We start from the raw sequence: 22,772 nt of genomic DNA, 5'->3' as shown, positions 1-22,772 counted from the left end.
TTCGCAATCTATCTTCATGAGTTTCTCTTCTCCAAGGTGGATTTTTAGAAGGTCTTTTAATTCCACTAGCTTCTCTTTGTAATTGATACATCTCGTCTTCCCACTCAACTAAAGCTTCAAATTGAGTTGGTCTCGGTTTCGGAACAAGAGCGTTCATTTTCTCTCGGAAATTTCTCAAGACTTTTACATTAAATGAACCATCATCAGGCCAAGTTAAAACACCGTCGTTCTTAGTATAGCGTTTCCAACTGTCGAACCATAAGACAGTATGATATCCATATTCACCTTCCATATACGCTGCAGGTGTTTTATACTTATGAAGTAATTTACCACCTCGCGTTTCGATTTTCTTATCAGGTGAAAATAAATTCTTAAACTTCTGAAATAATGTTGGCTTTTTCTCAACATGTTTAAAATGATAACTCATTTTTAAGAGTTAAATCTAATTCGCAAAATCGTTCGTAAAATATTTCCGGGATGTTCCGCAAAACAACCAATCCGTGCGCGAAACACACCAATAAGCCAATGACAGTTGAGCTACGTCACTTTTCTGCTCAACCAATAAAATTAGAGTTTTTCTGAAGGACCAATCAGCTCACAGGTCGTCAGAGACTCAAGGGCCAATCAGAATATAGCTTGTGACGTAGGTCACCCAATCCCAGCGCGGCTCTGTGACGTACACAGCAGCTGCGGTTTCTCGTTTCTCACTCCTGGCGTTTACCCCTCCTTCACAAAATCTTTTCACAGCGCCATTTTAAGAACACTTTCCAGTGTAAATTAATTCTTAACAATGACTATAAGGACAACATCTGTTCGTTTCACTATTTAGGATAGTTTACATACATTCAAGTATCCACACTTCGGAATAGACGGCGCTATTCACACTAAGGATAATATTCAATTGTCAGTAGAGTAACCCTTACCCCACCCTTCTAACACGTATAATTATGAACTCGCTTTGCTCTGAACCCACCGCGAAGTGACAGTTCTAAGAGTTCCACTTGAACATAAAATACAAATCAAACTCGCACTTTCACACTGAAAATTCCCTAATTTCAAACACACATGAAATCCGTACAGGACTCTCACCTGTTTATAGAGATCATGCACCGTTAGCAAAATAACGACGTTATCCGTACAGGGCTCTCACCTGTTTTTAGATATGAAACATGTACCCGTACAGGACTCTAACCTGTTTATAGATAGTCATGCACCGACGCTAATTTACCCTTCACTCAAGCTCGGATATAACTAATACTCTTATCACAGTGAGTTTTATGGAAGGCGCTTTGTCCCTATTCTCATGCTGCTTTAATTTCTTAGAAAACCCTCACTATACAAGATTCACACCTAGCCCTAAAACTGTGCTGCTCGGCGACAACACTATGGTACACGGCGATACCTCTTGTGATACTCGGCGATATCACTACAAACAGAACAGATGGCTTGCGTGACTAATTTCTCGCCACACAATCTATACCGGTATAGCTTACAGATAGCACGAAAAACTAACTTAACATGTGTTAAAACATCGATCCTATTTCCATACCATAACGCTTTAGTAACCCTTAGCAACCAACATATTACTTTGGTTACTCTTAGCAACCATCAATTTCTGCTACCAGAGAATTGATCCAGCGGCCTATAGAAAATATATCATAAACAATACTACCCAACTTCATAACCTATAAACAAAATTCTATACTAAATATGGACCCATTTATTAACCTGACATATTTTGGGCCTACTGAATCAGGTGGTCAGATTAAATCTATATATACATTATCTACAAACTATATACAATTTTATACATCTGCGGAAAGAATATTGTCATTAGAATAAAACCTAACCATTTAAACGACCACCATTGGCGACGTGATCTAGCTAATAGTAACCTACACTCCTGAATAACCAAGACCAGCTTGTTTGTCAAAAGTTAGATTTTATTTACCAAATTATGGTATATAAGTTGATAGTTTTATAAATGAATTTTATTAGCATTGAAGCAAGCATGATTATAAAGAAACGTGAGAAAAATACAATTTAAGCAAGTGAATCAAAATTAAAGTGAATATTTAAAGTTTAGCATTTCTAAAACCTAAGTCCCTAATTGAACTAAATAGATAGAAATTAAAGTAAAGTTCTTTGAGGATTCTTACGTGCTCCACGCAATGTCCGACAGCTCTTCACCCTCATCGGAAAGTCAGAAAGCAGCAGCCAGCCCATCCCTAGGGGCATGACTTTTTATACCTTTCTATGCTAACTAAACTACGCAAAGGAAAGTTTTCAGAAATCTTCGACGTCCCATTGGCTGAGAGTGACAAGTGACATGTCACCCACATTTCAAAAGTTCCATTAGGTCACTTTTCTTAAGAACCATTGTCTTTTCTGTATGCAACCAGGAGCTTCCTAGGTTTGCTACAAATGTCTCATTGCTTCCAATTGACTTCCGCGGATGCCAAGTTAAGGACTGACAAAATGTTCTTTTTCGACCTTGGCCATGTCCGACAGAATGATGATAGCACGTCAGCTTTTGCTTTGTGAACGCAGCTTTTGACGAACATTTTATTTCAGAATGGGCGTCTCGTGACTTTTGCAGAAGTAAAATTCAACTTTTTGTAGCTCGAACAGACTAGGCCCAAAAGCAGGCAATTTATGCTTTCTAGTATAAAACAAACACAAGAAAAGTATTAATGTAAGAAATAATGTAGATTCTGTATCCACCCCAAGATTTACTAATTAATTAACCCACCCGATTAATCAAATGTTACCTAGCCAATGCAAACAAATAAAGCAGCGTTTATATCTACCAGTCTTCGATAATCCATGAGACTTATATGCACCTAGAATAGTGGAAATGACATCACACAGACAAGGAAAAGCAAAACAAGCACATGCTTCCTTTAAGTTTGCAGCAGTTAGTAATGACAAAAACGAAAACAATAAATTATTTTATTATTTTGCACGAACAAAAAGATGCAACAATTATGCACGTTTATGAGCACACATGTTAGTCCCCCCATGTGTAAAGTTTAATCTAAGTTGTATTAGCACGACATATCACAAATCATTAATATTATTATTCATGTTATGGAAATGTGACTTCACGAGTTTAAACAAAATTTTGTTTTCTATCTCGCTCCATCAGTATGCAGAGTGCAACGGTATTTCAGTCATTTATCGCGTATCAGTGTTCCTGTTGTAACAGATTATGAACAGGCTGTTCTGACCACACCATCAAACAACTACTTGATACAAACTGTCTGAAAAGCAGTGAAATCTTGGATTTTTTTCTTTCTGAAACCAGCAAAAGCATACCGAAATCAGCAGTCAGTTGTATGCCTCGTGTACGGCTGAGTCATTTCAGCTGCAGCAGCCTTGTGCGAAGTTCACCTGCTCAGCCTGCCTCGGAGGGGTGAGGTGGGAGGCCCTAGATTGGCCTCATGTCGGGTGGTAAAGCTAGCTGCGGCGACAGAGTGTGAGCAGACAAAGGCAGCGTGAGGGGAGGAGAGCGCCTGAGCCGGCCGGTGTCCGCTGTCAAAGCTGCCCCCAGGATTCCAATGCTTCCTGTGAATGGCATGCTTTATGAGTGAGCCCAGCCCGCGCTGTATCTACCAAATAAAGCGTCGACAAAAGCCAACTGGCCAGATGCTGAAATGTAAAGTGAAAGCGCGCCTGGCGGTGCGTGCTATATCAGGAAAGCACATCGTCGGTGGAATGGGTGAGAATCATTCAAGAAAGTAGTGCTCACAGATAGAGATAAAACAGACCCAGTAACAACACCAGTAAAGGGTCCAGTCCTCCTGGGACGTTACAAAGGGAGACAAGGCGGTAGTAAGGAGAGACTAACATGCCTGTTACCTAATCAGGAGCCTGTATTTACAAAGAACAATAACATAAGCCAATCAAAAATATGGGTGGAGAGTGGGAGATGCTTCAAGAACATACCCTAATACAACATGCCTCGCAGAGCAAGCAGAGCATCCACACTGCCGCTAGGCTCGACCTAAAAAGGAAGAAGGCCAAGGAAAGAGAAAGGCTCGGCAATATGAAGAAAGTTCATAAAGTTTGGAGCCCTTTAATGGCAAATTAAGCATTTGAGAGTGCTTTAACATTGCTTGAGTAGGGGTTTCTTGGATGCCTTGGAAGGTCTCAAGGGTTGGTGGTGTTTTTTTATTGTTGTACCTTATGATCTGTATTTATGATACTGCATCAATACTGTATTGATAATGTTCTGTTTATGAGACGTTGCATTGCACATCCAAATAAAAATGATGATTAAAAAAAGAACCACACCACTTACCATACCAGAATCTGACATGTTTGGGGTTGTTTTGGAACTCCAGGTTCCTTAGTCTTCATAGACTTAGAAAAAGACCACGGTCATTAGAAAGCTTCTTGTGAAACTATTTCTCAATTATGTCTGGCCAGGCTTTGGTGTTTCTGCAGTGGTTATAATTATTTCTAGCCACTTTCATGGGATCTAAAGTTTGTCTGAGTACCAATATATTTTGACTGCAGCTATCCGGTTTCAGCATACAGAGCCTGCGAAGATGTTAGTAGCACAGGGCACCAGACTGCTTCCACATATTAGCCCATTTTGTTTCCCTGTTATGCTGAATGTGTAGCTGATAGCCAAATCAACCCACGCAATAAGCCACAGTAGCCACATAAACATTAGTTGGCGGGCATTAATTGACGTTTTAGCCAAAATTGAGCTGGAGGTACCAAACTTGATATTCAACTTTACCTGACAATTGTGATCAACTTATCCAGCAACTAGCTAGTCAGACTTTGCTTCCATTCTCTGACTGTGCCTTTGGCAGCAAACAATTTAGTAAGACAGAAGATCAGAGGCCCTTTTGAAGTACTTACAAAATTTGCCATTTCGACTTGTACAGGGTTGGTTTCGACGCCACAGGCGAAACTAAAGTTGTCGTGGCAGGCCATAATTAAGCAGCCATAATTAGTAGGCACTTTTCGGTTTCACTGTTGTATTCTATTTTAGTTATTTATTTTTTCTAATGGTGTAATAAACATTTCTTTGAAAGAAGTACCTCTGGCTGTGCTTGAATTTGAATGAGTGTGATAATTATTGTGTTATATAGTACACGAATCCAAACCTATGTCTGTATCCTATATTTGATTTTCACTGCAACTGCTTCTGGAGAGGCAAGGAAACTTAAGGGAGTAGCCAAACTTTTAAAACAACAGTATTCAGCACCTTGTCAGTGAGGAGAAGCTGCTGTACTGAACAGTGATACTACCCAGTACCCTTACCTTCCTCGTGACTTAAGAGTCTGCCTAACATTGCTCGAAAGCGTCGAGGAGAGCTTGGACTAGGGGCTCAAGTTACTTCATTAAAATCTTTGTGTGCTAGGATGCATGCATCCCGTGTCAGTTTAAACAAAAAAAGTCCCAGTACTCTGGGATCGTATCATTGATGTTCATGCCTTCCTGTCCCTGAGACCCATATGGACATGTCCTATTACATTTTAAAATAGGCAATCCATCGGGGTTAACAACGTTCATTTGCGTATTTTAGAGTGCTGCTAACCTAGACCTAACTGTAGATATTGACACAACTGTCAGCAGAGCTGGGCAAACTGTGTAATTGACAATGTGTGCCACCTTAATACGCTGAAAAGTGTGAGGGCATACTGTTGCTTCTCTTTGGTCCACTACATGGTTGCCAGCAAAAGTCCAGAGGTGCCCCACATAATATAATGATTCAATTAGCACAGAGAAGAGAGACCAGCCACATTCTTCATATTTCATCTAACAACTTAACCCGTTAGATGAAAAAGTGCATTCACCAGTGAGTGAAAGACATGCTAAGTAGTTCAAGCATAGAATTTGTGGTCAAATGGCCTTCAAGATAACATTTTGGAGGTTGACACAGACCTGAATGGATCTGGAAGTGATTCTGAAGTTCTTTTGGAAGATGACTTAATGTTCTTTTTGACCAGTTCAGTGTTTTGAAAGTTGTGAATAACATGTTTTGCACCATGAATGTTTTCTAGATTCCCATGCTGCTATCTGGTGGTTGGGTCCGGAGCTGTCTTGTAGTAGTCTCTTTTCTCTTTCTCTTTTTATTTTTGTTGGATGTCGACTGTTTCCTGCTTTTTGCTTAGTTCAGCCTCTTTTGACATCAGACTTTCATCCCGGGAACCTCAGCACGTAGGCGCCATATTCAGATTCTTTTTTCTGCTGTTGGGTCTGGAAGGTGAAAGCCCTCTAAGCGTTGAAAGAAATAAGGTGACAGATCATCGAGGGAAATTTGTGGTTTAAAGGAAAAGAAACACCGCAAGACAGGGGGTAAAATCAAATGGTTTTCACCCAAAAAAAAAAACTTAGTTGGGACACTTGGAGGGCCTTAGGGAGAATTCAGGACAGGGACGCCCTCTGTTCTGAAGGAGATGGAAAACACACCTTTCTGATTCTGTCTGGAGTGCCATCTCAAGTATGCCGAGAGAGACAACAATCAGGTGTGTAATCAGTGTCTCACCGAGAGCTGCAAGACTTTGGCAGATTTCAAGCTCAAACAAGACACAGAGCAAAAGAGAAGCAGAGGCTGGCACATTACGCCATGAAGGGGCAGAAAGACATTCCATCATTAATAGACCATGGGCTATCGAGCAAGGAGGAAAGTCAAGCCAAAAGTTGCCGGGGAAAGTCTTGGACATCGAAAAAAGAGGTAATCGACATCAAGCATGGGGATGAGGCCTAACAGCTAAAGCGGTCGACCTAGAAGCTGGTGAACCGGGTTCGAGTCTCGGCAATGACAGAGCATTCTGTGTGATTCTGGGCAAATCACTTAATCTTCCTAATCTGCCTAACAAAAATGAATGTGTCCATCTGTAACGAAACTGGTGCTCCTGTAAAACGCTGTGATACCTAATATCTTCGGGTCAAGTTTGCGCTATATAAAACAAAAAAAACAACTTTTGCTACATTGTCACAGTTTCCAGTTTCAACAACATTTCTACTGTTGCCCCGGTGTAGACAGATTTCACTGCTTCTATTAGAGCTCCCTCTTCCCCACTTCCAGCCATGGAAAGCTTTTTTTCCAGTGGAAACATGTTAAGCCCGCTCTGTGGATGCTGTGGCCAGTTGCATCTATCATGTGATAGGAGAACAGGGGAGAGAATTTGAGCAAGAGATGATTAGAATCAATCAGGTCTGTATGGAGAGATTTCACCTTGAACCGACACCATGGCAATTGTGCTTTCAGGATAAAGGGCTGTGTATGACCCATCTCTCTTAAGCTGGGTATAAGATGAGTTCAACTACTACCTCAGCTGACTGCCAGTCTGTCTGCTGAAACACGGCATAGTGGATGAGAGTACTCCCCAGAATGAGGAGCCAGTGCTGAGTCCAAGGCCCTCCTTTTGTCTGAGAGAGTGACAGGCAACTAAGGAAGGGAGCATCCAGAAGTCCAAGAAAAATCTTGAAGACCACCTACAAAGAGGATGTAAGCAGTCCTGGGGAAGTAAGTGCCTGGTCAGTTTATTCCTCACGCTGATGAAAGAACACTTTTTTTCCTTTCAGAGGAACCTCCTATCCTTTTCAACTGCACATCTTTTTTTCGGCCTCTGTCCTCTATATCTATCTGGCCAGGTGCTAAGAGCCCCCAGCAGCTCCTTGAGACCTCAGTCTGGCAACACCTTGAAGTTTTTGCATAAGTGGCCAATTGGGATCTAGAACTAAAGACTATTGTGACTCTTTTAGTATCTTCATGGTGCTATTGCCCCTGAGCCTCCTTTCTAAAAAGTGCCACAGGCTGTAGGGACCCAGTTACCGGTGTGTTTATCGAAATCTTGGGCTTTGAGGTTTCCTGGCAGCCCTCGCATCTTGGCTTCCAGGATCTCTACTCTCCTGGTCCCCAAAATATTTAGGCTTCAAATGGCCCATTTCAAGATATGATCACTGAGGTTTCTGGTACCACAGGGGCACAATGATTCTGGCCCTTTGAGACACAGTATTATGACACCTAACAAACAATTCACTGACTCCAAAGTCCTGTTTACCAGACAATATTCAATCCCCCACACCACACGAGGATCATCAAAAAGGAGGCCACAAGACACCCTCGTGTACACATGGAGCTTCAAATTTTGTCTTGTTGCCAACCTGGGTTCCAGCCCTTAAACGCCTCACCCTCTCTGCATCTTATGACAACATGGATTCTGACTGCTTGCTCAGAAGACTGAAGAAGCATGCCAAAGTTCCTGCCCAGGAATGCGTACTTGCCATCCTTTCCAAAGGTAGACATCAAGGTTGGATTGGGACAATGGAGTCATCATCAAACAATGTGTCCTGCAGAGTGCCTCAAGGATCATTCTTATTGTACTTGCTTTCTAACATACACCTGCCTACTCTTTCTGAGCTCCTGAAGCTCCAAATATTTGCCAATGATGCTTACATACCCTTTCACCTGAAAAACGTGTTAGCTGTTGCTTAGACCACATGTTCCTATGGATGAAGGATAGCTTATTTCTTCGCCTGGCATTTCCATTCCATTCTTACCATCTTGGTGCTGGCTTTCCTCACCTGCTGTTTCATCTCCGAGGAATCATTATCTGTATCGTTTCCACATCTCCACCTCCTCGTCCTAGCTATTTCCCCTTATGCCCTACATTTTCTTTCTAAATTCTTTTAGACTAATTAAAAGTAGCCTTAAAGTACCTTTGTTTATTCTTTTATTATATTTTAAATTAAATTAATAAATCATTTTGTCCCTAAATTAACTCTAAAAGCATGTTTTACCCTTAAAAATATTTCATTCATATTTCAAAATGTGTTTATTAGGCCAACAGACCGTAAAACATTGCAAGTGCAATAAAACACACATTAGAATGTCATAATAATAATTATTAAGGCTCTCAGATTTATATTATACAGGCACCATTAAAATGTTGTTATTTCAGGCACTTTATTCAAGTACACCCAAGCAATATTTATTTCAAAGTAAATATTTATTGCCTTCTCCTTTCATTTTTAATTCTTTCCTGAATACACACTGTTGTAAGGTTTGTCCTTCCTTATACGTGCATATATAAACCTACTGGCCTGTAGGTAGTTATAGTTAGGACCATGTTTCCATAGGAAAAGCATTTTTTGACTTGGCTATAACTTTGGCGTCTTTTGACCAATCTTCAGGACAATTTCCAAAAAAGGTTCTGTGTGTCATGGAAAGTTTGGGGGTGATCCATGCAGTGGAGACTGAGAAATTGGGGCGCGAATAAGGGTGCATTTGTAATGTTAATTCCCACTAGGAAGCTGTAGTTACACCTACAACCCGAACCGCTGAACGATCTTACATCAAATTGGGCAAGGAGGTAGATGTTGGTTTAAGGAGGTGCCTTTTGCTTATTTGGTGACAATCTGTTCAGTAGTTGTTGAGAAATTTAATTTGAAAATTATAGTGATATCTCTTGTGAAAAATTACGAGCTTGTGCAGGGAAATGCGCCGCTCTGATTGACTGCCAACACTTCAACAAGGAAGTGTTGGCAGCCATCTTGGGACTCTGATTCACACTGTCCCCCCAGGAATAACCTGACCCCCCAAGCTGGACTCGGGGTCCCCCTGAGAACCCACCACGGCATAAAAGCATTTAAAAAAAAACTAGATGATACAAAATCGCGATATTCGCAAATTGTCTGCAAAAATGTTTTAAAATAACCCCTGGGTAGGCCAGGTCCCCGGGTCATATAATAAATATCGGAGGGGGCACACGGGGGGCCCCCCTCCTAGAGTTTATCAAACCCCGGTGTCTATCACCTCCCCAGGGCAGTAACATTAATACATGCAGGGGAGCCACATGGCTCCCCGCTGCCCCGGAAACCACCACCTCTCTGGGGCACACACATTAATTTGTTTAAAATAAAACAATGCAGGAGAGGCCCTACAGCCTCCACTACTGCCCCGGGGACCGCCACCTCCCGAGGACATTTTACATTAGGAATGCATGCCGCCCACCCAGCCTACCCACAGCACCATGGGACCGCCACCTCCCCGGGCCTGTAGGTACCCAGTAACTGGTGTGTTAATCAAAATCTTGGGCTTAGAGGTTTCCTGGCAGCCCTCACAAGATCCATCTAAGCTTCCAGGATTTCTGCTCTCCATGTCTCTATGGCACCAAAATATTTAGGCTTCAACTTGCCCATTTCCCACAAAAGTGGGACAAGAACACTGACTTATGCTTAAAATTGAGTATACCATCTGACGAAATAGTATCAGCTGTGCCACCAACTTGATAAATGTATTAAATAAGATGCCAAGATCCCTGAAGAACCTCCATTGCCATAATGGGTATGGTGAAATGCGGCATCGACTTTGCAAATGTTAATTTGACTCTCAAACATTTAATGAAATGTTGATGGTCAAAAGGACTAAATAAAAAGTTACTTATAAAGTATATATTTTAAAGGATTTCTGCTTATTCTGTTGACAAGCAGTGCTACAGGAACTCCTTAATTACACAGACTTCACCAAGAAGGCTTTTGCAAACCATCTCCATGAAATGATCCAGTCTAACACCTGTCTGCAGGATTGCATGCGCAGCTTCATGCCTTCCTACAGCATGGAGGCAGCAACAAACCAGATAGTCAGCACCCCACTCCATCAACTGATATACAGTAGCAATCTTTTCTGCAGCCTTCTCCTAGATTTCTTCACTGCCTTAAACACCGTTTATCATCCAGTACTGATTAACAATTTAACACTCTATATGGGTTTTGATGGCTTCATCATACAACCGTTCGAATCTTACTTGGAGAACAGAACCCATCTTATTCCATATGATCTTCGCCAGGTCTGAGCGCATCCCTGGCTCAAACAACATTTACCAGGGCTCCAAGCCCTCGGTGGTGATCTTCAGCATGTACATGGAACCCTCTGGGAGGCCCAGTGGCCAAAAGTTACATCCGCCTCCAGGATTAAGAAGGTGAAATACAAATCTATAACAGGGTATGCTTCGCCGTATCACCCAACTGAAGGACTGCCTCACTATGATCTGGAGTGCAGCTGGAAATGCTGGGGGAATGGCTGGTAAAGGTTGCAGGTCAAAAGTGCTGACAGGCAGTTGTTGGTGAACGTTGTTTTATGAATTTGTCATTGGCATAGAGTCAGCCAAAGCAATACTTAGCAGAAAAGATTAATGACAAAGGTAACACAAGATTGACTGGAAATACAGAGAAAATGTGCTCAAAAGCTAGAAGTAGGAAGAACTGGAGTTGAGAAACAGGAGCAAATAAATCAGGAAACAACTAGGCTGAAGGTGAGAAAGCCAAAGCAAGAACTTAAGGCTGAACCCGGGAGCTTTGAGTACTGATTTGTAATCAGTTGTGAGGCATTTCAAGTGGGACATATATCTTCCTTTTACAGTGTATCTATATTGTACTAATGCCAAGATGTGACCTTGTGTGAATAAGACGTATGGTGAGGAGACACTGCTCTCTCAGGCATGCACATAGGGCAAGAACAATGTATTCGTCCATCCCTGATCACCATTACCCATGTGTTCCACTTGGTTCCGGCTTTCAGCAAATGAGGTAAGATTAGGCAAGAGGCTTTGGCAATAACAGCTGAATCAACTCATTATTTCCTGTCTACTTCTTCACTTCAGAATGGACTAACCTTAATTTCAGATTGAATGGCAGCGAATAACTTTTCTTCACTTCTTCAAATCCACAGGCAACCATACAAGATAATAGTATGTTGCTTATCTGTACACCTAGGGAAATGGGAAATGGGATAAGTGAGATAACCAAAGCACAGGATATCACCACTCTGACTTGTCTGTTTACTGAGTACCAACATCTGTTGGGTTACAGCAGGTATCTAAAGGCAAAATGAATACTTTTCTTTTACTATCTTATTAATATATTCCAGCATCTACCTTTTGCTATAACAAATTACATATATGTTCAAAATATCTTTGTCTAGACTATTTATCCGTGGAACTCTGATATTCCTGAAACTTAATCATAAATAATATCTATGTAATCAAGGTCATAAGAGTTTTAAAGTTATCTTCCTCTCTTCTCTGTTATTTGTGGAACATACTGTCTGGATTGAACATATATTCACGGTTGTTTTCTTAAACTGTAAAGTAACAGATATTCATCAGAATTGGAGTTCAAATTGATCCCAAATAAGCACTACCCTAATAACATATAACTGCCTTAATAGAATATTTGCTTTGTGAGAAACATATCAAAAAGTCCTTTAAATAGATTCGGATCCTTCCCGCTCCTCATGTTATTTAGCAAAAAGAAAATATGAGTTTATGGGGCATATGTATGAAAAACCAGTTTTGCGATTCCTGAATAGCGATTTTTAGCAAATCACTATTAAGGACTCGCAAAATGCAATGTGTGTAGGAATCGCATTATTAATTGCGATTCCTTTTACATTCCTTAATTGCGAATCACAAATTGCGATTTGCAATTAAGGAATACATTTCCATTAATTCCTATGGGCCTAGAGGCCCATGGGAATGAATGGGAAGACATTTGCAATTTGTGAGTACCCATGCAATTTCAAGGGTGTCAAAAAGGACACCCTTTAGCACCCCTGAAATATGTGTGTGCGCACATGTGGCGTGTACTTTAAAAAATGCAAAAAAGTGCATTTTTCAAAGAAATCGCAAATTACCACCAAACTGAAGTTGGTGGTAATTTGCGATTTCTTAATCCAAAATTGCACAACTTGGGTGCTTCCTGCATTGCATTTAAGGAATCGCAAATTGCGATTCCTTAAATGCGATTCCCTATTTTGCGAGGGCCTTTTGGGATGATACATCCCCAAAGGCTTTTTATCGTTCCCAGCGATACAAAAGGGGATGATGGACGGAGCGTTTGAGCAAATCAAACACTCACCCCCAGTCAACTGATCTGGGTTTAATCCATCACCATTCTTTAGTTCACTCAGCCACCCCAGTTCAGACATGGTCGTATGCAAATCAGTCTGACCCTGTGCCTCATGGGAACAGTCCAGCCCGAACTACCAAGCCATGTCTTCTCTGGACCGGAAACAAGCATCCTGGGACCGGTTTCGGATTCATAATCCTCATCAGCCAGGCTATCTTGAATCCAGTGGCCAAGTGAGCAAGGGACTCACGTCTGAGCATACCCTGCCACACTTAGGGCGAACAAAGTGATACAAAAGGGGAAGATGGACGGAGCATTTGAGCAAATCAAACACTCACCCCCAGTCAACTGATCTGGGTTTAATCCATCACCATTCTTTAGCTCACTCAGCCACCCCAGTTCAGACATGGCCGTATGCAAATCGGTCTGACCCTGTGCCTCATGGGAACAGTCCAGCCCGAACTACCAAGCCATGTCTTCCCTGGACCGGAAACAAGCATCCTGGGACCGGTTTCGGATTCATAATCCTCATCAGCCAGGCTATCTTGAATCCAGTGGCCAAGTGAGCAAGGGACTCACGTCTGAGCATACCCTGCCACACTTAGGGCGAACAAACTTTGCAGATGACAACTTTAGCATGACCGACAAGGCACGTTTCTCATTTTGCCTGAGGAAAAATATTTGTAGTCCACATCACAAAGGGCCCTCTGACAACCTTGAAAAGGGATTTCCATACTGCAGTGAGCCTTCTTGAAGGACTTTGAAAGTTTCACAAAATAACTCCAGTTCTAATAGGCTTCCATTGCACCACCCCCCCTGAATTACCTTAAAGACTTCCTGCGTCCTCCCCCTCACCCTCCCCAATGAAATCATTTATGGCACTCCTCTATACCTGGTTCCAAAATCTAGACTTCTGCTTAGGTTAGCAAGCCACTCAGCAGCAGCAGCATTACTGGACTGGAGACCAGAAATACAAGAAGAAAAACGGACTCAGACCATCTCCTGCTACACTCGGAGGCTGTGCCAAGGGCCATCAATCAATCAATCAGAGGGTTTATATAGCACGCTATTCACCTGTGAGGGTGTCAAGGCGCTAAGGGAGGGGGAAAAAAAATGAGGCTCCGGATCAGCTGAAGAGCCAGTTCTTGAGGTCTTTCCTGAACGTGTGCAGGGTTGGGGAGAGTCTGATGTTCACAGGGAGCTCGTTCCAGGTCTTGGCTGCGATGTAGGAGAAAGCTCTCCCGCCGGTTCTGCTTCTGCGGATGCGTGGGATCTCTGCCAGGGTGAGGTTGGTGGAGCGGATGTTCCTCTCCACCGAGGAAGGATACTCTCAGGTTGAGGGATTTGTGAAGCGTGGGTGAGGAGTTTGAAAGTGACCCTCTTCTCAACGGGGAGCCAGTGGAGGTCTCGTAGGTGTTGGGTCATGTGTTCATGACGTGGAGTCCGGAGGACGAGTCTGGCTGCGGCATTCTGGATGGATTGGAGTTTGTGTAGAATAGTTCTGTTAATTCCAGCATAGAGGGCGTTGCAGTAGTCCAGTCTGCTGGTTATGAGTGCGTGGGCGACCGTCCTTCTGCAGTCGGGGGGGGGGGGATACATTTGGAGGTCTTACGGAGGATGCAAAGGCAGTTGAAACTCTTGGAAGCGACGGTGTTTATCTGGCGGTTCCGGGAGAGGGAGGAGTCAAGGATGATGCCTAGGTTCTGGGCGTGGTCCGTAGGGGTGCGTGGGCTTCCGATGGCAGCGGGCCACCAGGTGTTGTCCCAGGCGGAGGTGCACGGTCCGAGGATGAGTACCTCGGTCTTCTCTGAGTTGAGTTTCAAGCAGCTGTCTTTCATCCAGGCTGCAAAGTTCTTCATTCCTTCCTGGAAGCAGAGTCTGGTGTCGAAATTGATTGATGTTCTGATGAACTTTCAAGTTCTTCGTATATGAATATATATCAGTGGGAGTCCTGGGTCTGAGACTGTGGAATATTTTGAACCCAAGAATGAGTGCAGTGCCTAAAAACAAGTGTCTGCAAACAGAACTGTTCCAGCTCACCTACAATCAGCCTACATGCAACTGGCAGTAGTGATCTAGAAATATCAGCCTGAAGAACATCCCTTGCTGATTACTTTGTACCTTCCTCCACATTACATCATACAAACTATGACACATCTATAACTCTGAATTATTTGGAAGGCCACATACATCACTTTGTAAAACGTCTTAATAAGTAATATGTCAACGGACTTACATTTTTTCTCAATACTGATACCTTTTATCGAAATGAGTGTATCAATTAGTAATTGAAAGCCAAGATACACTAGGCATAGCGCAAAACCACTGACTGTGCTACCCTACCCAAAGAGCCCAGTTGCCCCACAAACTTTTAATTTCCCAGTTGTGTTCATACTCGAGTTTGCAAGTAGCAAGCCTGCCGAGCTCTATTGTAGTGCTGTGATGGTTTGGGCTGGCATCTGATGAAATAGTATCCATCCATTGACTGTACCTCTAGTAGCAAGCCTTGTCATAACACCAAACATTTGAGCCATTCCAAAGTGCTGATGAAGTTGACCCCATAGACATGCTCTTGGTTGGGTTTGCTACCATAGACTAACCTAGAGTTATGTTTGGGGTTATATCCCAGTAATCGCAAGTGTTAGGCACTTCAAATGTTATCTGCTGTATTCTCTTTTAATCATTAATTTTGAGTGATTGGGTATTAAAGAAGTATTTAATTTTAAAGAATTACTTCTGGCTGGACGTTACTTCTTTGATGATTCTGCTAACTGTTGTGTTATTTCATATTTGAATCCATATTCCTGCCGTTCTCCTCTGATAATAAACTGCAACTAGTCAACGATAGCTACTTCTGGAGACTTGGTTAACCACTGTGAGCAATAGTATCTAAGGCACTGGAGACAAACAACAGTACCAAACACTGTTACCGCCTAATACTCATCACCTGCTCAGAACCATGATAAAAAACTTGACAACTTGCAGTAAACAACTGTAACTAAAATTGGAAATGACGAATTAAATATGAACTGACTTATCACTCTTCCTCTCTCTGCAGGACCCTGACAGTGCATTCTGTAGTGAGGGTTTCCTAGACACTGGTGACAGAATGAAAGACTCCTTGACCCTGCTCAGTCGTGTCTCCGCCCACCCGGACTCTCGCTGCTGGTTCTTGGCCTGGAACCCCACTGGAACACTTCTGGCATCTTGTGGAGGAGATCGCTCCATCAGAATCTGGGGCAAGGAGGGTACGTTCCAACGCACAAGCACAAGGCTCAGCATAAGTGGTATCTGAAGATGCTGCCTTCTGGCATCTATATTCATAGTGGTATCCTATCTCTGGACTACCCTACACTTGACTACAACCCTAGAGCACTTACTGGGCACTACTGAAGGAAATCTCCTAGAGTCTTATTTCACATTTCTTTGTTTTTAATTTACATCACTCTGCATGTCACATAGGTGGCTTCAGAATGAGTGAACCAGGCAATGAGGGTGAGATGGTCAATGATGGGCAAAGGAGGTAAAAAGATCCAAGGCAGATTAAAGTTGACTTTCATGAAAGTTTTAATATAATAGCAAGAGTTGAAGCACAGCACATCTTAACAGGTTCAGGTACAGGTCTTGTGATACAGTTGGTCTGGAATCTGGAACCCAGGATGTAAGATGCAGGCACGCATCATACATTCCAGGCAGCAGATCCAGAGAGGGAAAACAAGGAGAAAGGGCAAGGCAGAATGAAATGTACAACAGAATGCAACACATCTTATCCCTTAAAAAAAAACATTAATCTAGATACCTGCTGGGAACACTCTTATGCCTATTGGAAATTTTAACTCTAGAGGCAACAGAGGAATCCAGATGAACAGAACTGGGTGGAGGCAAAACGGGAAACACATCAGGTCTCCTCTGGTAACTACGCTGAGTAGAGTAAGAAGAGCAACGTACATTTTCAGGATTGCAATATTTAGCCACTCTGCGGACATTCCACACTCTACCATCCTGTGTGGCAACGCTGTTTTTAAAGACTTTAACAATTTTGATAGGAGGGTAAAATTTAGAAAGACCCTTGACCAAAAAACCAGGTTTTCTAATTCGTACCCAATCCCCCACCACAAAGTCATTATCTTTGGTTTTCATTTTGGAATCAAACATGGTTTTCATTTGTAGTTGTTTGTTTTCAACCCGTTTGGCCACAGCAGCAAGGTCACAACCAGAATTATTAACATCAAGTCTTACATCAAGTTTTTTAATCCACCAGGGACATATATCAGAAGGAGGCTCCCTACCCTTAAGGAGTCTGAAGGGACTAACACCTGTAATAGAGTGAGGAGTGATACGATATGTCCACAATCTTTTCCTCACAACATCCACCCAACTATCATCCGAAGTCTGCACAACATTCAAACAATCCTTGAGAACACGGTTAAAGCGTTCAACTTGGCCGTTTTCCCTAGGCTCATAGAGAGAGGTGGTGTAATGCTTGATTCCACATGCACTAAGGAATTTCTCAAAATCATCTGACACAAGTTGAACACCATTGTCTGTGACACAGGTTTCAGGAAATCCCTCCCTGGCAAAGACCTCCTTTAGGAAAAGAATGACTGATTGGGAAGAAACAGAGCTAACGAATTTTACTTCGGGCCACTTGGAGTGGTAGTCTACCAAAACTAAGGCATACCGAGCATTACAGGGCAACTGTTTAAATGGGCCAGATATATCAAAACCCACTTTCTGCCATGGAAAAGTGGGCCAAGACACAGGCTTGAGGGGAGCTGAGGTCACATGAAGCATTTTGTCACTGTTAACACAATGCGAACAATCTCTCACCAGCCTATCCACCATTTTGTCCACTCCCGGCCACCAAAAGCTCTCTCTAATTAGGCGTTTCATCGATGACATGCCAATGTGACTCTGGTGAGCGAGACGAAGAATCTTCTCTTGTAAGGATTGAGGTGGAATTAATTTACCAGCCTTGAACAGCAAACCAGAAAACACATCAATTTCCGATGAAACCTGACAGAAAGGAGCTATATCCGGAGAAACACCCCTATGGGGTGGCCAACCATTCCTAACAAAATCAAACAGGTGTTGGCAGACCACATCCTTGCCAAGTTCAACAAACCATTCATCCTCCGGTAACGAGATGAATTCCTTGGAAACACAATCTCCAATAGAAGCAACAACATCAATGTCATTATCCGTGTTTGGAGCATCTTCACAAGGAAACCTTGAAAGAAAATCAGCAGTCACGTTACATTTACCAGGAACATACACAATATCGAAATCATACTCTTGAAGACGTGAGGACAAACGAGCTATGCGCGCAGTGGAGTTCCATCCACCTCCAGGAGATAAAATCCCAACCAACGGTTTGTGGTCCGTACGTAGTACGAAACGATTTCCCCAAACATAATTCCTGAAGTGCTCAACAGCCCAAATGCAGGCCAGAAGTTCCTTCTCAATTACCGAGTACCTTCTCTCCGTGGGAGATAAGGTCCTTGAGGAGAAAGCAACACACCATTCATCCTTACCAGATGACTGACTTAACACACTACCAATGCCATAAAGGCTGGCGTCAACAGTAATAATGCACTTTTTGTTGACACAAAAGGACTTCAAAGTAGGAGCATTAACGATTTCCTCTTTGATTTGTTTAAAAGCTTGTTCCTGCTTCTCCGACCAAATAAATTGGGCAGAACTCCTAGTAAGTTCTCTGAGAGGCTCCATTTTGTTAGCAAAGTTTTTGATAAATTTGCTATAATATTCGCAAAGCCCTGCAAAAGATAGCAACTTTTCCTTGTTGTCAGGGGAAGGGGCCTTAACAATAGCATCAACAAGGTTTCTTTTTGGTACAACTCCATCCCCTGAAAGTGAGTGGCCCAAATAGTCTACCGTCTTACAAAAAAACTTGCATTTACTAGCTTTAATGGTCAAGCCAAATTTCTCCAACCTGGAACAAACCTCTCTAAGGTGACAATCGTGCTCAGAGATATTTTTAGAAAAGACAAGAATGTCATCTTGAAAGCATTTGACATATACATTCAGATCCCTGAATATGTGATACATTGCCCTCTGGAAAACAGAAGCGGCCGACGCTAGGCCGAAAGGCATTCTTTTAAATTGAAACAATCCATGGGGAGTGATAAAAGCGGTGAAGTGTTTTGAGTCTTCTGTGAGCTCTATCTGGTGGTATGCGGACCTTAGGTCTAATGTGGAGAACACACAGGCACCGTCAAGCATGCACAACATTTCATTTATGTTGGGTAACGGGTGACAGTCAGTAACCAAACATTTATTTAACGCTCTCAGGTCTACACACAACCTAATTGTTTTGTCAGGTTTAATCGCCAAAACAATAGGCGAAACCCATTCTGAGGATTCTACCTCTTCTATGACCCCATCTTTAACCATGTTGTCAAGCATGACTCTGAGCTCCTCTCTGACACTGATGGGAACACCTCTCAACTTCTGCTTTAGGGGTACAGTATTTGGTTTAACTTTGATTTTATGCGTAAAACCATTCAATCTTCCAAGCTTCTCAGAAAAAACATTGGGAAAAGAGATGGATATCTCTTTAGACATGGATGTCAAGTCATAGTCCCCATCTGTTATGGCAAGGACACACACAGGATCTTTCAACCTAGGATTTAACGAGATCCCCAACTTAGCTTGGTCCCGCCAACCTAGAACATTCACACCTTTAGATGCTATATACATCTTAATAATGGCTGAATTATTTTTTACAATAATAGGGACTTCTTTAAAACCTATAAAGCTAATTTTGGAAGTATCAAAATTATAGGCATCAATATCAGGTTCACACAAAGAATTAACATCAATTAGGTTACCAAATGACTCTACACAGTAATCATGAGTGATTATGGTCCACGGTGAACAGGAGTCCACCATGAGTTCCAGAGTTTTGCCTAGAATATTCACTGAACTCTTTGGAGGAGGCAAAGTATCTGCTAATGTCATGTCGAATGAAGATTGTATAGAAATTACAATACCGGACTCTCTAACCAGTGGATTATTATCCTCTCTCTCCGCAACATAGGATACATTACTATTAGTACGTCTGGGAGTACTATAAGAAGACTTCTTGTAATCATTAACAGGTTTAGCAGAGGTTTTGCAATATTTAGAAAAATGACCAGTGCGATTACACTTGTTACATTGTCTATTTAGAGCAGGACACTGTGGAAAAGAGGCAATATGATCCGGACTTCCACATCTAAAACAATAAAATTGTTTACCTTTGCCCTCATATTTGTTGGAATTTTGAGTTTTGACATTTACAGTGCTAACCTCACCCGTGGAAATGGACGGAGTAGCTTGAGTAGAGGCTTTGTCTAAAGCTTTGATCCATTTGTCGGACTGTTCCAATGCTTTAGCTGTACTAATGGCAGTCTCTAAACTAGGATCCCCTAAAATCCATAACTGCTCCTGTACTTTCTTGCTTTTGACATGCACAACAATTTGATCCCTAATCATTTCGTCGGTCATAAGACCAAAATTGCAATGAAGGGAAAGTGCACGTAAAGCAGTTAAAAAATCATCAAAGCACTCATTCTCATCTTGTACCCTGGTATAAAATTTAAACCTGTTTAAGGCAACACTAGTTACTGGTTTAAACCTTCCCTCTATTCTGTGTACAGCCTCATCATAAACATTTGAATCACCACCTGACCTCACAGGAGGTAAAGTTCTAAAGACAAGTTGTCCTTCTGAGCCAAGACAATGTAAGAAAATGTTTTTTTTTCTTTCTGCAGACATTCTTTCGCCATCCATGGCTTTAAGGTAGGTAAAGAATTCCTCTTTCCATCTGGTCCAAGGGATGGGTGGATCACCTTTGGTTTGCAAAAATTTTGAGGGTGGGTCAAACTGCATTGTAGCTTGCTCTTATTATTTTTTTTTTTTTTGATTAAAAAAAAAAATATTACAAAATGATAACGTACATAAGAGTTAAAAGAGTTTTAAAGTATTCCTTTTAAATAGTAAAATAGCAGTCACAAGTAAATATCCTCTCGTTAGATGCTGAATGTAAAAAAAAAAAACGGTAAGAGTACTTGAATATGGAATAAAAGCGATAATAAAGTTATTTCAGTATTGTTTTGTCATCCGGCGTGTAAATGTATTTTGTTTTACCTTCCAGCGTGTGGAAACATTAAGTAGAACATCGACATCCGTTCCGGCGTGTAAAAGCAGTTTCTTTTTTTTTCTTCCGGCGTGTGGAAACGTTAAGGAGACATCGGTTTTTCAGCGCAACGGAGAGTGTATACTCCGTTGCTATAGAAACAAAGATGGCGCTGAGGCGTGCAGCGTGATGATGACACAGCGCGTGAAGCGTTACACGTGATCACGCAGCGCGTGATGACGACACAGCGCGTGAAACAGAGGAAGTCTCGAGCTGGCAAAAGCCTCGCGCCAGAAGAAATGTGTAAAACGTTTCAAATTGAAGAAAAGTAGTTTTATACTTCACCCATCCGCCGGAGTAGAAGTGGTGGAAACGCCTGGAAAAGCGCCGATTATGGAGGTAGAAGCGATGTTCTTTCGTTGTGAAAATTGTGGTCTTCGTTTTTTTGCTGAAGACATGAAATGTTTAAAATAAGCAGGAAAACGCTGGTATGTCGTAATTTGTAGCAAAATCGACGTTTCAGTAATATTTGGTGTTGTCAAGGATGACAAACTGATGTATCCCAGGTTTCCTCCTTTGTAAATTGGTTCCAAAAATTAAAATTTTCTGCTCCTGTGCTCCAAGGATGGTGGCAGAAATAGTAGGGTTTACCTCGTCGCCAGTAAAAAGATCCAAGGCAGATTAAAGTTGACTTTCATGAAAGTTTTAATATAATAGCAAGAGTTGAAGCACAGCACATCTTAACAGGTTCAGGTACAGGTCTTGTGATACAGTTGGTCTGGAATCTGGAACCCAGGATGTAAGATGCAGGCACGCATCATACATTCCAGGCAGCAGATCCAGAGAGGGAAAACAAGGAGAAAGGGCAAGGCAGAATGAAATGTACAACAGAATGCAACAGGAGGATACTGGTTTCCCATAGATTTACTTTTAATAACTTCGATGAAGTAGCTTATCAGACTAACTGCTGCTGGTGTGCTTTTGGTGGTGAGGAATTGCTGTAAGAAATTCTCACCACAGAAGTCACATAGTAGTAAGCGCAAATTACTGGAGAGATCCTGCACTGTTTAAGCCCCCAAAGCCCTCTCAGGGTATTGTTGGAGGAAGCCCTCTTGGATGGGGTTCTATGCCAGAGTTATCCACTTGGAAGCTCAAACTTCAAGAGCCCTATAGCACTGATAAGCATTGCTAGAGTCCTTTGACACACTCTTGGCATTTTCGGAAAAAGCGCACACTAAGAGGGCAGTTCTCTGAGGAAGTGGACACTTTACAGCACTCGCGTGGCTTTGATGGCGCAAGGTTTATTCGTTGGAGCCCTTTAACACCAACACACCACTTCTGAACAGTACAGGTTCTGCTGCAGTTGCCAGGCACTGCTTAGATTGGGAGGAGACTCCCAGAGCCCTTGTGGGCACTGCAGGAGGAGGTCTGCATAGCTGGGCTAAAATAGAACAAGCAAGACACATTGCTGGATGCTTGTATACATTATTGTACAACAGCTAATATGCTTTCCCTGCTGCTGATGTTACCTTTGCCCTGTCCCTATTATCTTTCTTGACAGGTGATGCCTGGGTGTGTAAGTCGGTACTTGCTGAAGGTCACCAGAGGACCGTCAGGAAGGTAGCTTGGTCACCTTGTGGCAATTATCTGGCCTCAGCAAGTTTTGATGCCACCACCTGCATCTGGAAGAAGAACCAGTCAGAGTTTGAGGTGGGTAGTTTCTTGAGTAGCGTCCATGAAGAGTGTGAGATCTGTC

At 42.2% G+C, this 22,772-nt stretch overlaps 1 protein-coding gene across 3 annotated transcripts in view; it reads left to right on the top strand.

Annotated features, from left to right (window-relative positions):
* Nucleotides 1-22,772, top strand: part of CIAO1 (cytosolic iron-sulfur assembly component 1) — a 251,841-nt gene that overhangs the window by 139,636 nt on the left and 89,433 nt on the right. For all 3 annotated transcript variants that reach the window (XM_078667004.1, XM_078667003.1, XM_078667005.1), the window contains exons 2-3: nt 15,935-16,124; nt 22,578-22,726. In XM_078667004.1, the coding sequence (XP_078523130.1) occupies nt 15,986-16,124; nt 22,578-22,726 (288 nt within the window). In that variant the 5' untranslated portion in view covers nt 15,935-15,985. The remainder of the gene's footprint in view (nt 1-15,934; nt 16,125-22,577; nt 22,727-22,772) is intronic.

The sequence above is a fragment of the Lissotriton helveticus genome, chromosome 11 (genome assembly GCF_964261635.1).
Source record: "Lissotriton helveticus chromosome 11, aLisHel1.1, whole genome shotgun sequence".
In the NCBI taxonomy this organism is placed as follows: Eukaryota; Metazoa; Chordata; class Amphibia; order Caudata; family Salamandridae; genus Lissotriton; species Lissotriton helveticus.
This window is presented reverse-complemented; position numbering and strand designations above follow the sequence as displayed.